The 17,195-nt window shown below is 43.9% G+C and overlaps 3 protein-coding genes across 3 annotated transcripts; all 3 read right to left on the bottom strand.

Moving 5' to 3' along the window:
- Positions 1 to 405: 405 nt before the first annotated feature.
- On the bottom strand, positions 406 to 2,803 carry LOC306978332 (alpha-tectorin-like; the record flags this gene model as incomplete). The annotated part of the gene is made up of 5 exons (XM_079576855.1): positions 406 to 830; positions 985 to 1,341; positions 1,420 to 1,990; positions 2,069 to 2,337; positions 2,797 to 2,803. The coding sequence occupies 5 exons, from the start codon at positions 2,801 to 2,803 to the stop codon at positions 406 to 408; spliced, it is 1,629 nt and encodes a 542-aa protein (XP_079432981.1).
- Positions 2,804 to 3,689: 886 nt separating this feature from the next.
- On the bottom strand, positions 3,690 to 15,521 carry LOC306978331 (alpha-tectorin-like; the record flags this gene model as incomplete). Its single annotated transcript, XM_079576854.1, has 4 exons — positions 3,690 to 3,979; positions 4,830 to 5,274; positions 11,920 to 12,188; positions 15,431 to 15,521. The coding sequence occupies 4 exons, from the start codon at positions 15,519 to 15,521 to the stop codon at positions 3,690 to 3,692; spliced, it is 1,095 nt and encodes a 364-aa protein (XP_079432980.1).
- LOC306978241 (alpha-tectorin-like) lies at positions 5,332 to 11,012 on the bottom strand (the record flags this gene model as incomplete). The annotated part of the gene is made up of 7 exons (XM_079576766.1): positions 5,332 to 5,621; positions 7,084 to 7,263; positions 8,726 to 8,905; positions 9,225 to 9,551; positions 9,630 to 10,200; positions 10,279 to 10,682; positions 11,006 to 11,012. 7 exons carry the CDS (start codon positions 11,010 to 11,012, stop codon positions 5,332 to 5,334), a joined length of 1,959 nt encoding a protein of 652 aa, XP_079432892.1.
- Positions 15,522 to 17,195: the final 1,674 nt, after the last annotated feature.

Raw genomic sequence — 17,195 nt, 5'->3', positions numbered from 1 at the left:
GACAGCCCTCTCTTCTTCTGTGCATTCACCACAGTCTGAACCTTCACATCCATCACATTCAAACTCATCATCCTTTGGTACTATCCAGCTTTTACCAAAAACACCAGCGCTCACAACTTCTCCTTGTGGCGTTTGAAAGTCGTCATCAGGATCATTGTTAAAGTTCCCACAAAGGCCACATGTTGCACCCTGGTAACTGGGTGGCACTTGTATTTTCACATAATGATTTGTATCATAGGAAACCTCCAAACCAAAGTCAGTACTGACAACAACTGAAAAACCAGATACATGAACATGAACAGCGCCATTGTTGAGGGAGAATGGAGTATCTTTAAAAACACCATTGACCTGTAAAACAACACAGTGTGCATCATAAACCAATCACAATAAAATAAAATAAAGGATTCATTGTCTGAAGAAACCAACCTTGGCTTGACCAGGATGTCCTTTGACAAGTTCGATGGTTTCATTGTACACAAGCACTTTGACCAGTCGTGTCCAAGACACACGAGTACTGCCCCGATGCTCGTTGGAGCCCTCGACTCTGTAGTAGGGCAAATCCGAACCACATTGTTGGGACAGGACATAAGTGCATGTGCCCTGGAAGTGGTGCCAGTTCCCATCAAAAGTATTGTAATGAGGGTCACCACTGATGGTGCAAGTACCCTTCTGGACTGTCTGACAGGTGAAGAGATCTTCATAAAAAGGAACACAGACTTGGGAAGAGGCACAGGATTCACGGAGGCACGACAAGCCTGATGTGGTGCAGGTGCACTTTTGCGTACAGGTACTGTCCGTCCAAAAGGACACCCCCTGTAGGATGTGTTCGCCTTAAAATCCAGAAAAACAGATCATATTTGAATAGTTCTTCTATTTGGATTGGATGATGCTGTACCATTTTACAAGTACATGATTTAGTGAGAAACTCAAGAGAACAATAATCAGAGTCAGCTAAACTTAAAAACCTGAAATGAAATCAGTCACCTCCAAAAGAGCATGTTTCATTGTAGCAACCTCTTTCTCCATCGTTCACCTTGCAGACTTGGTGTGGTCCACAACCATGTGACTGGCAAGTCATGTTCCCAGAGCTACAGTAACAAACTCTGCCACAGTCTTGGTCCAGTATGACTGTTTGACCAGAATGGTAGTAGTACCCCTCATGGTTGCAGCCACACTCCTGCGGAGGCACGCACTTCGCACCGCTCAGGACAAAGCCCTCATCACAACTGCAGCTCTCTCGGGATGGCAGAGCACAGTCATGACGAGAGTCATGATTCACACATGTAACTGGACATCCTGCTCCCTGTGAATCAAAGTGGCTGTTGTCTGGACAGACGATTTCTGCAAGAAGAAAGGAAAAATTTGAGTTGATCTTTGACTTTATTCACTGCCATAATAAACAGAAACACTTTCACATACCACAGAGGTCGGGTCGTCTCCAGTTTGGCAGTTCAATACCTTTGTCTTGACATTGAGTGGAGTAAGAAGTTAAGGCCTGACAAAGAATATGTTGCTGTCCTCCATCCAAACACATATCAAACACACAGTTTTCCACAAAACGTTGTGGGGAAAGCTCTTGATGGCAACTTGCAAAAGGACCAGTTGTGTCTTGAAGTATGCCGCAACGATTAACTTGACTGAAGACAGCCCTCTCTTCTTCTGTGCATTCACCACAGTCTGAACCTTCACATCCATCACATTCAAACTCATCATCCTTTGGTACTATCCAGCTTTTACCAAAAACACCAGCGCTCACAACTTCTCCTTGTGGCGTTTGAAAGTCGTCATCAGGATCATTGTTAAAGTTCCCACAAAGGCCACATGTTGCACCCTGGTAACTGGGTGGCACTTGTATTTTCACATAATGATTTGTATCATAGGAAACCTCCAAACCAAAGTCAGTACTGACAACAACTGAAAAACCAGATACATGAACATGAACAGCGCCATTGTTGAGGGAGAATGGAGTATCTTTAAAAACACCATTGACCTGTAAAACAACACAGTGTGCATCATAAACCAATCACAATAAAATAAAATAAAGGATTCATTGTCTGAAGAAACCAACCTTGGCTTGACCAGGATGTCCTTTGACAAGTTCGATGGTTTCATTGTACACAAGCACTTTGACCAGTCGTGTCCAAGACACACGAGTACTGCCCCGATGCTCGTTGGAGCCCTCGACTCTGTAGTAGGGCAAATCCGAACCACATTGTTGGGACAGGACATAAGTGCATGTGCCCTGGAAGTGGTGCCAGTTCCCATCAAAAGTATTGTAATGAGGGTCACCACTGATGGTGCAAGTACCCTTCTGGACTGTCTGACAGGTGAAGAGATCTTCATAAAAAGGAACACAGACTTGGGAAGAGGCACAGGATTCACGGAGGCACGACAAGCCTGATGTGGTGCAGGTGCACTTTTGCGTACAGGTACTGTCCGTCCAAAAGGACACCCCCTGTAGGATGTGTTCGCCTTAAAATCCAGAAAAACAGATCATATTTGAATAGTTCTTCTATTTGGATTGGATGATGCTGTACCATTTTACAAGTACATGATTTAGTGAGAAACTCAAGAGAACAATAATCAGAGTCAGCTAAACTTAAAAACCTGAAATGAAATCAGTCACCTCCAAAAGCGCATGTTTCATTGTAGCAACCTCTTTCTCCATCGTTCACCTTGCAGACTTGGTGTGGTCCACAACCATGTGACTGGCAAGTCATGTTCCCAGAGCTACAGTAACAAACTCTGCCACAGTCTTGGTCCAGTTTGACTGTTTGACCAGAATGGTAGTAGTACCCCTCATGGTTGCAGCCACACTCCTGCGGAGGCACGCACTTCGCACCGCTCAGGACAAAGCCCTCATCACAACTGCAGCTCTCTCGGGATGGCAGAGCACAGTCATGACGAGAGTCATGATTCACACATGTAACTGGACATCCTGCTCCCTGTGAATCAAAGTGGCTGTTGTCTGGACAGACGATTTCTGCAAGAAGAAAGGAAAAATTTGAGTTGATCTTTGACTTTATTCACTGCCATAATAAACAGAAACACTTTCACATACCACAGAGGTCGGGTCGTCTCCAGTTTGGCAGTTCAATACCTTTGTCTTGACATTGAGTGGAGTAAGAAGTTAAGGCCTGACAAAGAATATGTTGCTGTCCTCCATCCAAACACATATCAAACACACAGTTTTCCACAAAACGTTGTGGGGAAAGCTCTTGATGGCAACTTGCAAAAGGACCAGTTGTGTCTTGAAGTATGCCGCAACGATTAACTTGACTGAAGACAGCCCTCTCTTCTTCTGTGCATTCACCACAGTCTGAACCTTCACATCCATCACATTCAAACTCATCATCCTTTGGTACTATCCAGCTTTTACCAAAAACACCAGCGCTCACAACTTCTCCTTGTGGCGTTTGAAAGTCGTCATCAGGATCATTGTTAAAGTTCCCACAAAGGCCACATGTTGCACCCTGGTAACTGGGTGGCACTTGTATTTTCACATAATGATTTGTATCATAGGAAACCTCCAAACCAAAGTCAGTACTGACAACAACTGAAAAACCAGATACATGAACATGAACAGCGCCATTGTTGAGGGAGAATGGAGTATCTTTAAAAACACCATTGACCTGTAAAACAACACAGTGTGCATCATAAACCAATCACAATAAAATAAAATAAAGGATTCATTGTCTGAAGAAACCAACCTTGGCTTGACCAGGATGTCCTTTGACAAGTTCGATGGTTTCATTGTACACAAGCACTTTGACCAGTCGTGTCCAAGACACACGAGTACTGCCCCGATGCTCGTTGGAGCCCTCGACTCTGTAGTAGGGCAAATCCGAACCACATTGTTGGGACAGGACATAAGTGCATGTGCCCTGGAAGTGGTGCCAGTTCCCATCAAAAGTATTGTAATGAGGGTCACCACTGATGGTGCAAGTACCCTTCTGGACTGTCTGACAGGTGAAGAGATCTTCATAAAAAGGAACACAGACTTGGGAAGAGGCACAGGATTCACGGAGGCACGACAAGCCTGATGTGGTGCAGGTGCACTTTTGCGTACAGGTACTGTCCGTCCAAAAGGACACCCCCTGTAGGATGTGTTCGCCTTAAAATCCAGAAAAACAGATCATATTTGAATAGTTCTTCTATTTGGATTGGATGATGCTGTACCATTTTACAAGTACATGATTTAGTGAGAAACTCAAGAGAACAATAATCAGAGTCAGCTAAACTTAAAAACCTGAAATGAAATCAGTCACCTCCAAAAGCGCATGTTTCATTGTAGCAACCTCTTTCTCCATCGTTCACCTTGCAGACTTGGTGTGGTCCACAACCATGTGACTGGCAAGTCATGTTCCCAGAGCTACAGTAGCAAACTCTGCCACAGTCTTGGTCCAGTATGACTGTTTGACCAGAATCGTAGTAGTACCCCTCATGGTTGCAGCCACACTCCTGCGGAGGCACGCACTTCGCACCGCTCAGGACAAAGCCTTCATCACAACTGCAGCTCTCTCGGGATGGCAGAGCACAGTCATGACGAGAGTCATGATTCACACATGTAACTGGACATCCTGCTCCCTGTGAATCAAAGTGGCTGTTGTCTGGACAGACGATTTCTGCAAGAAGAAAGGAAAAATTTGAGTTGATCTTTGACTTTATTCACTGCCATAATAAACAGAAACACTTTCACATACCACAGAGGTCGGGTCGTCTCCAGTTTGGCAGTTCAATACCTTTGTCTTGACATTGAGTGGAGTAAGAAGTTAAGGCCTGACAAAGAATATGTTGCTGTCCTCCATCCAAACACATATCAAACACACAGTTTTCCACAAAACGTTGTGGGGAAAGCTCTTGATGGCAACTTGCAAAAGGACCAGTTGTGTCTTGAAGTATGCCGCAACGATTAACTTGACTGAAGACAGCCCTCTCTTCTTCTGTGCATTCACCACAGTCGGAACCTTCACATCCATCACATTCAAACTCATCATCCTTTGGTACTATCCAGCTTTTACCAAAAACACCAGCGCTCACAACTTCTCCTTGTGGCGTTTGAAAGTCGTCATCAGGATCATTGTTAAAGTTCCCACAAAGGCCACATGTTGCACCCTGGTAACTGGGTGGCACTTGTATTTTCACATAATGATTTGTATCATAGGAAACCTCCAAACCAAAGTCAGTACTGACAACAACTGAAAAACCAGATACATGAACATGAACAGCGCCATTGTTGAGGGAGAATGGAGTATCTTTAAAAACACCATTGACCTGTAACACAACACAGTGTGCATCATAAACCAATCACAATAAAATAAAATAAAGGATTCATTGTCTGAAGAAACCAACCTTGGCTTGACCAGGATGTCCTTTGACAAGTTCGATGGTTTCATTGTACACAAGCACTTTGACCAGTCGTGTCCAAGACACACGAGTACTGCCCCGATGCTCGTTGGAGCCCTCGACTCTGTAGTAGGGCAAATCCGAACCACATTGTTGGGACAGGACATAAGTGCATGTGCCCTGGAAGTGGTGCCAGTTCCCATCAAAAGTATTGTAATGAGGGTCACCACTGATGGTGCAAGTACCCTTCTGGACTGTCTGACAGGTGAAGAGATCTTCATAAAAAGGAACACAGACTTGGGAAGAGGCACAGGATTCACGGAGGCACGACAAGCCTGATGTGGTGCAGGTGCACTTTTGCGTACAGGTACTGTCCGTCCAAAAGGACACCCCCTGTAGGATGTGTTCGCCTTAAAATCCAGAAAAACAGATCATATTTGAATAGTTCTTCTATTTGGATTGGATGATGCTGTACCATTTTACAAGTACATGATTTAGTGAGAAACTCAAGAGAACAATAATCAGAGTCAGCTAAACTTAAAAACCTGAAATGAAATCAGTCACCTCCAAAAGCGCATGTTTCATTGTAGCAACCTCTTTCTCCATCGTTCACCTTGCAGACTTGGTGTGGTCCACAACCATGTGACTGGCAAGTCATGTTCCCAGAGCTACAGTAACAAACTCTGCCACAGTCTTGGTCCAGTATGACTGTTTGACCAGAATGGTAGTAGTACCCCTCATGGTTGCAGCCACACTCCTGCGGAGGCACGCACTTCGCACCGCTCAGGACAAAGCCTTCATCACAACTGCAGCTCTCTCGGGATGGCAGAGCACAGTCATGACGAGAGTCATGATTCACACATGTAACTGGACATCCTGCTCCCTGTGAATCAAAGTGGCTGTTGTCTGGACAGACGATTTCTGCAAGAAGAAAGGAAAAATTTGAGTTGATCTTTGACTTTCTTCACTGCCATAATAAACAGAAACACTTTCACATACCACAGAGGTCGGGTCGTCTCCAGTTTGGCAGTTCAATACCTTTGTCTTGACATTGAGTGGAGTAAGAAGTTAAGGCCTGACAAAGAATATGTTGCTGTCCTCCATCCAAACACATATCAAACACACAGTTTTCCACAAAACGTTGTGGGGAAAGCTCTTGATGGCAACTTGCAAAAGGACCAGTTGTGTCTTGAAGTATGCCGCAACGATTAACTGGACTGAAGACAGCCCTCTCTTCTTCTGTGCATTCACCACAGTCTGAACCTTCACATCCATCACATTCAAACTCATCATCCTTTGGTACTATCCAGCTTTTACCAAAAACACCAGCGCTCACAACTTCTCCTTGTGGCGTTTGAAAGTCGTCATCAGGATCATTGTTAAAGTTCCCACAAAGGCCACATGTTGCACCCTGGTAACTGGGTGGCACTTGTATTTTCACATAATGATTTGTATCATAGGAAACCTCCAAACCAAAGTCAGTACTGACAACAACTGAAAAACCAGATACATGAACATGAACAGCGCCATTGTTGAGGGAGAATGGAGTATCTTTAAAAACACCATTGACCTGTAAAACAACACAGTGTGCATCATAAACCAATCACAATAAAATAAAATAAAGGATTCATTGTCTGAAGAAACCAACCTTGGCTTGACCAGGATGTCCTTTGACAAGTTCGATGGTTTCATTGTACACAAGCACTTTGACCAGTCGTGTCCAAGACACACGAGTACTGCCCCGATGCTCGTTGGAGCCCTCGACTCTGTAGTAGGGCAAATCCGAACCACATTGTTGGGACAGGACATAAGTGCATGTGCCCTGGAAGTGGTGCCAGTTCCCATCAAAAGTATTGTAATGAGGGTCACCACTGATGGTGCAAGTACCCTTCTGGACTGTCTGACAGGTGAAGAGATCTTCATAAAAAGGAACACAGACTTGGGAAGAGGCACAGGATTCACGGAGGCACGACAAGCCTGATGTGGTGCAGGTGCACTTTTGCGTACAGGTACTGTCCGTCCAAAAGGACACCCCCTGTAGGATGTGTTCGCCTTAAAATCCAGAAAAACAGATCATATTTGAATAGTTCTTCTATTTGGATTGGATGATGCTGTACCATTTTACAAGTACATGATTTAGTGAGAAACTCAAGAGAACAATAATCAGAGTCAGCTAAACTTAAAAACCTGAAATGAAATCAGTCACCTCCAAAAGCGCATGTTTCATTGTAGCAACCTCTTTCTCCATCGTTCACCTTGCAGACTTGGTGTGGTCCACAACCATGTGACTGGCAAGTCATGTTCCCAGAGCTACAGTAACAAACTCTGCCACAGTCTTGGTCCAGTATGACTGTTTGACCAGAATGGTAGTAGTACCCCTCATGGTTGCAGCCACACTCCTGCGGAGGCACGCACTTCGCACCGCTCAGGACAAAGCCTTCATCACAACTGCAGCTCTCTCGGGATGGCAGAGCACAGTCATGACGAGAGTCATGATTCACACATGTAACTGGACATCCTGCTCCCTGTGAATCAAAGTGGCTGTTGTCTGGACAGACGATTTCTGCAAGAAGAAAGGAAAAATTTGAGTTGATCTTTGACTTTATTCACTGCCATAATAAACAGAAACACTTTCACATACCACAGAGGTCGGGTCGTCTCCAGTTTGGCAGTTCAATACCTTTGTCTTGACATTGAGTGGAGTAAGAAGTTAAGGCCTGACAAAGAATATGTTGCTGTCCTCCATCCAAACACATATCAAACACACAGTTTTCCACAAAACGTTGTGGGGAAAGCTCTTGATGGCAACTTGCAAAAGGACCAGTTGTGTCTTGAAGTATGCCGCAACGATTAACTTGACTGAAGACAGCCCTCTCTTCTTCTGTGCATTCACCACAGTCTGAACCTTCACATCCATCACATTCAAACTCATCATCCTTTGGTACTATCCAGCTTTTACCAAAAACACCAGCGCTCACAACTTCTCCTTGTGGCGTTTGAAAGTCGTCATCAGGATCATTGTTAAAGTTCCCACAAAGGCCACATGTTGCACCCTGGTAACTGGGTGGCACTTGTATTTTCACATAATGATTTGTATCATAGGAAACCTCCAAACCAAAGTCAGTACTGACAACAACTGAAAAACCAGATACATGAACATGAACAGCGCCATTGTTGAGGGAGAATGGGGTATCTTTAAAAACACCATTGACCTGTAAAACAGCACAGTGTGCATCATAAACCAATCACAATAAAATAAAATAAAGGATTCATTGTCTGAAGAAACCAACCTTGGCTTGACCAGGATGTCCTTTGACAAGTTCGATGGTTTCATTGTACACAAGCACTTTGACCAGTCGTGTCCAAGACACACGAGTACTGCCCCGATGCTCGTTGGAGCCCTCGACTCTGTAGTAGGGCAAATCCGAACCACATTGTTGGGACAGGACATAAGTGCATGTGCCCTGGAAGTGGTGCCAGTTCCCATCAAAAGTATTGTAATGAGGGTCACCACTGATGGTGCAAGTACCCTTCTGGACTGTCTGACAGGTGAAGAGATCTTCATAAAAAGGAACACAGACTTGGGAAGAGGCACAGGATTCACGGAGGCACGACAAGCCTGATGTGGTGCAGGTGCACTTTTGCGTACAGGTACTGTCCGTCCAAAAGGACACCCCCTGTAGGATGTGTTCGCCTTAAAATCCAGAAAAACAGATCATATTTGAATAGTTCTTCTATTTGGATTGGATGATGCTGTACCATTTTACAAGTACATGATTTAGTGAGAAACTCAAGAGAACAATAATCAGAGTCAGCTAAACTTAAAAACCTGAAATGAAATCAGTCACCTCCAAAAGCGCATGTTTCATTGTAGCAACCTCTTTCTCCATCGTTCACCTTGCAGACTTGGTGTGGTCCACAACCATGTGACTGGCAAGTCATGTTCCCAGAGCTACAGTAACAAACTCTGCCACAGTCTTGGTCCAGTATGACTGTTTGACCAGAATGGTAGTAGTACCCCTCATGGTTGCAGCCACACTCCTGCGGAGGCACGCACTTCGCACCGCTCAGGACAAAGCCTTCATCACAACTGCAGCTCTCTCGGGATGGCAGAGCACAGTCATGACGAGAGTCATGATTCACACATGTAACTGGACATCCTGCTCCCTGTGAATCAAAGTGGCTGTTGTCTGGACAGACGATTTCTGCAAGAAGAAAGGAAAAATTTGAGTTGATCTTTGACTTTATTCACTGCCATAATAAACAGAAACACTTTCACATACCACAGAGGTCGGGTCGTCTCCAGTTTGGCAGTTCAATACCTTTGTCTTGACATTGAGTGGAGTAAGAAGTTAAGGCCTGACAAAGAATATGTTGCTGTCCTCCATCCAAACACATATCAAACACACAGTTTTCCACAAAACGTTGTGGGGAAAGCTCTTGATGGCAACTTGCAAAAGGACCAGTTGTGTCTTGAAGTATGCCGCAACGATTAACTTGACTGAAGACAGCCCTCTCTTCTTCTGTGCATTCACCACAGTCTGAACCGTCACATCCATCACATTCAAACTCATCATCCTTTGGTACTATCCAGCTTTTACCAAAAACACCAGCGCTCACAACTTCTCCTTGTGGCGTTTGAAAGTCGTCATCAGGATCATTGTTAAAGTTCCCACAAAGGCCACATGTTGCACCCTGGTAACTGGGTGGCACTTGTATTTTCACATAATGATTTGTATCATAGGAAACCTCCAAACCAAAGTCAGTACTGACAACAACTGAAAAACCAGATACATGAACATGAACAGCGCCATTGTTGAGGGAGAATGGAGTATCTTTAAAAACACCATTGACCTGTAAAACAGCACAGTGTGCATCATAAACCAATCACAATAAAATAAAATAAAGGATTCATTGTCTGAAGAAACCAACCTTGGCTTGACCAGGATGTCCTTTGACAAGTTCGATGGTTTCATTGTACACAAGCACTTTGACCAGTCGTGTCCAAGACACACGAGTACTGCCCCGATGCTCGTTGGAGCCCTCGACTCTGTAGTAGGGCAAATCCGAACCACATTGTTGGGACAGGACATAAGTGCATGTGCCCTGGAAGTGGTGCCAGTTCCCATCAAAAGTATTGTAATGAGGGTCACCACTGATGGTGCAAGTACCCTTCTGGACTGTCTGACAGGTGAAGAGATCTTCATAAAAAGGAACACAGACTTGGGAAGAGGCACAGGATTCACGGAGGCACGACAAGCCTGATGTGGTGCAGGTGCACTTTTGCGTACAGGTACTGTCCGTCCAAAAGGACACCCCCTGTAGGATGTGTTCGCCTGAAAATCCAGAAAAACAGATCATATTTGAATAGTTCTTCTATTTGGATTCGATGATGGTGTACCTTTTACAAGTACATGATTTAGTGAGAAACTCAAGAGAACAATAATCAGAGTCAGCTAAACTTAAAAACCTGAAATGAAATCAGTCACCTGCAAAAGCGCATGTTTCATTGTAGCAACCTCTTTCTCCATCGTTCACCTTGCAGACTTGGTGTGGTCCACAACCATGTGACTGGCAAGTCATGTTCCCAGAGCTACAGTAACAAACTCTGCCACAGTCTTGGTCCAGTATGACTGTTTGACCAGAATGGTAGTAGTACCCCTCATGGTTGCAGCCACACTCCTGTGGAGGCACGCACTTCGCACCGCTCAGGACAAAGCCTTCATCACAACTGCAGCTCTCTCGGGATGGCAGAGCACAGTCATGACGAGAGTCATGATTTACACATGTAACTGGACATCCTGCTCCCTGTGAATCAAAGTGGCTGTTGTCTGGACAGACGATTTCTACAAGAAAAAAGGAAAAATATGAGTTGATCTTTGACTTTATTCACTGCCATAATAAACAGAAACACTTTCACATACCACAGAGGTCGGGTCGTCTCCAGCTTGGCAGTTCGATACCTTTGTCTTGACATTGAGTGGAGTAAGAAGTTAAGGCCTGACAAAGAATATGTTGCTGTCCTCCATCCAAACACATATCAAACACACAGTTTTCCACAAAATGTTGTGGGGAAAGCTCTTGATGGCAACTTGCAAAAGGACCAGTTGTGTCTTGAAGTATGCCGCAACGATTAACTTGACTGAAGACAGCCCTCTCTTCTTCTGTGCATTCACCACAGTCTGAACCTTCACATCCATCACATTCAAACTCATCATCCTTTGGTACTATCCAGCTTTTACCAAAAACACCAGCGCTCACAACTTCTCCTTGTGGCGTTTGAAAGTCGTCATCAGGATCATTGTTAAAGTTCCCACAAAGGCCACATGTTTCACCCTGGTAACTGGGTGGCACTTGTATTTTCACATAATGATTTGTATCATAGGAAACCTCCAAACCAAAGTCAGTACTGACAACAACTGAAAATCCAGATACATGAACATGAACAGCGCCATTGTTGAGGGAGAATGGAGTATCTTTAAAAACACCATTGACCTGTAAAACAACACAGTGTGCATCATAAACCAATCACAATAAAATAAAATAAAGGATTCATTGTCTGAAGAAACCAACCTTGGCTTGACCAGGATGTCCTTTGACAAGTTCGATGGTTTCATTGTACACAAGCACTTTGACCAGTCGTGTCCAAGACACATGAGTACTGCCCCGATGCTCGTTGGAGCCCTCGACTCTGTAGTAGGGCAAATCCGAACCACATTGTTGGGACAGGACATAAGTGCATGTGCCCTGGAAGTGGTGCCAGTTCCCATCAAACGTATTGTAATGAGGGTCACCACTGATGGTGCAAGTACCCTTCTGGACTGACTGACAGGTGAAGAGACCTTCATCAACAGGAACACAGACTTGGGAAAAGGCACAGGATTCACGGTGGCACGACAAGCCTGTGCTGCTGTATGTGCACTTTTCGTTACAGTTGCTGTCTTTCCAAAATGTCATAGGTGCACCTGAAAAGGAGCAACAATAAATGTTTCATACCATTGTTCTCAAGCCAAAAATGTTTAAATTGTGGTAAATCTTTAGAAATGAAAGTTTTAAGAAATTATAACACGTGAGATTCCCATCAAGGGTAATTTTATCGTGGCAGACCCTTGTGAAAAAGTTCCTTTTGGAAGATACTTTTTTTTTTTTTTCATGTGTTTTTGCTCTTTTGCATCTATTGTCCTACACTTGCACTCACAAACGCACTCTCAATATTAATCTATCAGGGACTGCACATGGAAATTATCTCCAAGAGCTAAAGTCTGTTACAAAGCAACTTTTCACATGCTTATTATTGCTCCTGTACATGTCCTTGTCAAATAAATAAAAATTAAAAAAATACATCAAATTAAATGAGCATGGGCCAGGGAAAAAACAGGTATAAAGTGATGGGCATATAAGATATAAAGTGCATATTTATAGGACACAGGATACAATAGAAGAGACAAATAGGGTACATATGGGGTACATATGGAGGGTTGCGTGATTGGTTGAATAAGTGAATAAGAACTAAACCATATGTTGTCATTACATTGACACCATGAACTCCTCTTTTTTCTTCTTCCTCCCTCTTTATTTATTTATGGTTTATTTGGTAGGGATGAACAAGCCACACTGGATTGTAGCCTTAGGCTAATTTCCATCTGTCGTCCCCCATGCGCACGCTCAAACACCCTCTCAAACATCCTGGCCTATTGTACATGTTTTTAGTGGTAGGGGAAACCGGAGTCCGGAGGAAACCTATGCAGACACGGGGAGAACATGCATAGTCGACACAGAAAGGCCCCGTCATTGGTGGTAATCGAACCCGGACCTTCTAGCTGTGAAGCACAAGCACTAACCACCGTGCTACCGTGCCGCCATTTGTCTATTCATTTTCTCCCACCCCCTCTCACCCCTGCCAGAGACCTGGAGGGCTCGAGCTACACCCTCCAAACAATCTACCCCATTCCCAAGGCCAAAACCAGACCGGGGACAATCTGCCAAACGGAGCCTTTAACCTCAGCCCTAGCTCTAGTTTTTTCCTTTCCCATGTATTGTGCCTCGATTGGTGTGAGGTGCATTAAAATAGGCATGATGCTTGCCCTATACTTTTTTTTTTTCTTTCTTTTGTTTTTTGTTCGTCTGTTCTAATGTGGTGCATTAAAAAGAGTGTGAAGGTGGGTCAGTGGATGCCCCTGGTGGTCGGCTCAGGGCAGTGGAGGAATGCCAGGAGGGGCTCAAACCCCACACACCCGAAGCCGACCGGGCGCATCAAGGGTTCACCAAGAGAGAAAGAACGGGGGGAAGCAGGGGGGAATTAGAGGTTAAATAATAATGGTAGCAATGACAACAATAATCACAACAGTTCACAAACTACAGTGTATAAATAGTAACAGCAAAAGTAACAAATGAACAAGCAAGATAAAATTAGGGTAACTGCATAAATAACTTATGAGAAGGAAATACACATACATACACATGCAGATTCACATATGCACACATATATATACACATATACATACATGCATATAGCATAATGCAAATTAAGAAGGAGAAGAGAAAAAGAAACAAAAAAATAGAAAAAAGGAGAAAAAAGTATCTACATGGGGGGGGTAATTCAGATTTGTGTGTGTGTGTGTGCTTTGTATTAATAACTTACGGTGTTTTGGTCTGTTTTTGCTTTGTTTTATACATTTGTTGTTGTTTTGGTTTTTGGATAAGAGTAAAAACCTTGATTTGAATTTCATGACTTATTCTGATATGACTTATTTACATCCCAGTGGGACCATGGAACGGTTCCACTGGGATATAGTAAACAAACACATTTTAATTTTGTTCCTTGTTTGGGAGTTTAGCAGGTGAATCTTTTTGAGATGCATCAACACTTTTGGGTTTATGTTGAAAGTAATTAATTCTTTTTATAAGTTTGTAAAAACGTTCTAATGTTCTAATTGACAACCAAAAATGGGCAATTCAGTACTTTTACTGTATTTTGTATTCTGTATTACAGTATTTGCAATCATTGTGCATTGTTTGTTCTCAATTTCTTCGCAATGTGACTCAGGGACTGTAGCATTCATTTCCCATCCAACTCACATAATTCCATCTGAGGCTTGCGCCGCAAACAAACCTCAGAATGGGACCAAGCTGGAAAAAACGTCCAAATTATAATGGCCCAAGGTATTGTAAGAATTACCAAAAATAGTTATGTAATACGTAAGAGTAAGAGAGCAAGAGTATAGTAAGACGTAAAAAAAAAAAAAGTTTGCAAAAGAAAAAGACACTTTCTGAGCACATTTCTTACCTCTCGTTTTGTTATTTGTTTCTTGATCTATTCGGAAAGCCCATCTGCCTTTTTTATTGACGTTGCTGCTCAGGCAGAAGGAGGAGTTAGGCCCAGTTGCATTGGCCGCAAATGATCCAGGAATTGAGAAATATTGAGCAGATTGAATGGTGTCATAACCTGCCTGGTAACACACAACACATAGTTGTATTGATATTATATTTGAATTGCATTTTCCAAGTGTGTTTAACTGTCAGAAAACTCAAAGGAAAAACAGGCATACCAACAACACCAAAGGTTAAAAAGTGGATATTATTAGTGCATATTTTCAGTGATCCAGTGGCTGTATGAGTGGTTAAGCATGGTGCCATTGCTTTCTATCACGGTGGCCTCTAGGATGCTCTAGGCTCAATTGCTTTTATAGTTAGTAAGTGAGTAAGTAAAGTTTATGTATATAGCACCTTTCAAAGACAGGAGAAGTCACAAAGTGTTTCACAAAATAAAAATAAAAATACTAATTACACTATGGACAATCATAAAACATAATTGTCATTATACAACCCTTAATCAACTAGAGCTAAAAAGTGCTATAGGACCAATATCTTTATATATAACCTTTTAATTTTGATATTGTACCAGTTTAAATGTACCAGTCTGTAAAACGGATTAAGTTTGTGGACGACACCACGCTCATCGGGCTCATCTCGGACGGTGATGAGTCCACCTATAGGAGAGAGGTGGACCGGCTGGCATCCTGGTGCAGCCACAACAACCTGGAGCTGAACGCCCAGAAGACAGTGGAGATGATAGAGGACTTACGGAAAGACACAGCCCCGTCCCCCCTCGCCCTTACAGACTCTCCCACCCCCATCTTCATCGTGGACACCTTCTGCTTCCTGGGCACCACCATCACCCAGGACCTCAAATGGGAGCCAAGCATCAGCTCCCTCATCAAGAAAGCCCAGCAGAGGATGTTCTTCCTGAGGTAACTGAGCAAACTTAAGCTGCCGACCAGGATGCTGGTGCAGTTCTACACGGCCATCATCGAGTCCATCCTCACCTCCTCCATCACCGTGTGGTACCCCGATGCTACAGACCGGGACAAGCATCGACTGCAGCGCATTGTGCGTGCTGCTGAGAAGGTGACCCTTCTCATCATGGACACGGACTATTCACCCCTCTCCACCCAGGCAGAAGGCTACGGTCTATCCAGACTCACAAATTGTGCCACAAGAACAGTTTCTTCCCCTCCGCCATCAGACTCATGAACAAAAACAAGACCCTAAAGCAGGGGTGCCCAAACTTTTTGTCTCCGAGGGCCAAAATGAAAAAGTGCCTGAGGGTCGCGGGCCACTCACGGCAATGTCAGCGTGAGACACATACAACTGCAAATAATAATGGTTACTTTATTTTATTTTTTGGTATACATTTGCATTAAATTCTATCTATGCAAATAGTATGCTACAAAAGCCAAGTTTTAGTAGAACAAAATCAATTATTTTAGCAATATAGTGCAACAACACCACCTGTAACCTGCAGCACCTACAGTGACTTTACTTCATTCATTTCTTTAAGTCAAAGAAAATGCCACATTAGACCACATATGACCTTTGCAATAAAATTTGGAAAAAGTTCTGAAGTTGATGCTACAACGCTCTATGACTGACAAATATCAAGACACCAGAAGAGTGTTTCCTTAACTTTGCGAAAGGAGTGAAACAGCGCCCCCAATTTGACACTGGTGGCCAAAAAGTGTACTGCATCTATATTTGCCAGTGAGAGTGAATAGGAGAGAGTTAGTATTAACCAGATGCGGCGCAAAAGTAGGTCACTCTCTGGCGGGCCAACCTAATTGTCCCGGCCCGCCGGGACGAGCTGATGGTGTTTCAGCTCGTCCCGAGCTGAGACGAGCTGATGGTGTTTCCAATCGGATAACTACGGAAACTCATTGCTGCCAATGTGAGTGAAACATTTTTGACTCATTGCTGCCAATGTGAGTGAAACATTTTTGACTGCGCTTTCTCGTTCGAACGTAATACCATCTCGTTCGAACGTAATACCATCTCGTTCTAACGTAATACCATCTCGTTCTAACGAGTTGCCAATGTCGTTCGAACGAGTTGCCAATGTCGTTCGAACGAGTTGCCAAAAGCCCAACGCGCACCAGAGCGCAGCGGCACATCATCTGACGCGCGTCCATTTCGGCACAGGCGGCGCGTCAGGGCACTTCAGTTCAGAGGCTTTTCCTCAAACCATGTGGTGCTTTAAACGCGTAGTTCATACATTTATCATTAATAAAATAAGACACGTATGTCCGTGTTGCGAGAGAGAGAGAGAGAGAGAGAGAGAAAACGTGGCTCTCTTTTGCAGGTTAATGGGGATGGTGAGTTTAACATGCTCCACCTGAGCCCTGATGATGGTTCTGTCTCCGCTGCTTCTATCATCCCCTTAAACAAAGTGTACGGCGGTCTCCCTGTTTGTCACAGCCAGAGCCGGTGCTGGCCCTTCTGGGGCCCTAAGCAAAAATCCACACGGGGGCCCTACAGTGCGCGTCCCATGGCTATTCGACGAAGAGCGAATCCAT

Source organism: Gobius niger (genome assembly GCF_951799975.1).
Source record: "Gobius niger genome assembly, chromosome: 19".
Lineage (NCBI taxonomy): Eukaryota > Metazoa > Chordata > Actinopteri > Gobiiformes > Gobiidae > Gobius > Gobius niger.
Note: the sequence above shows the minus strand (reverse complement) of the source record. Positions and strands in the feature narration are given on the sequence as shown.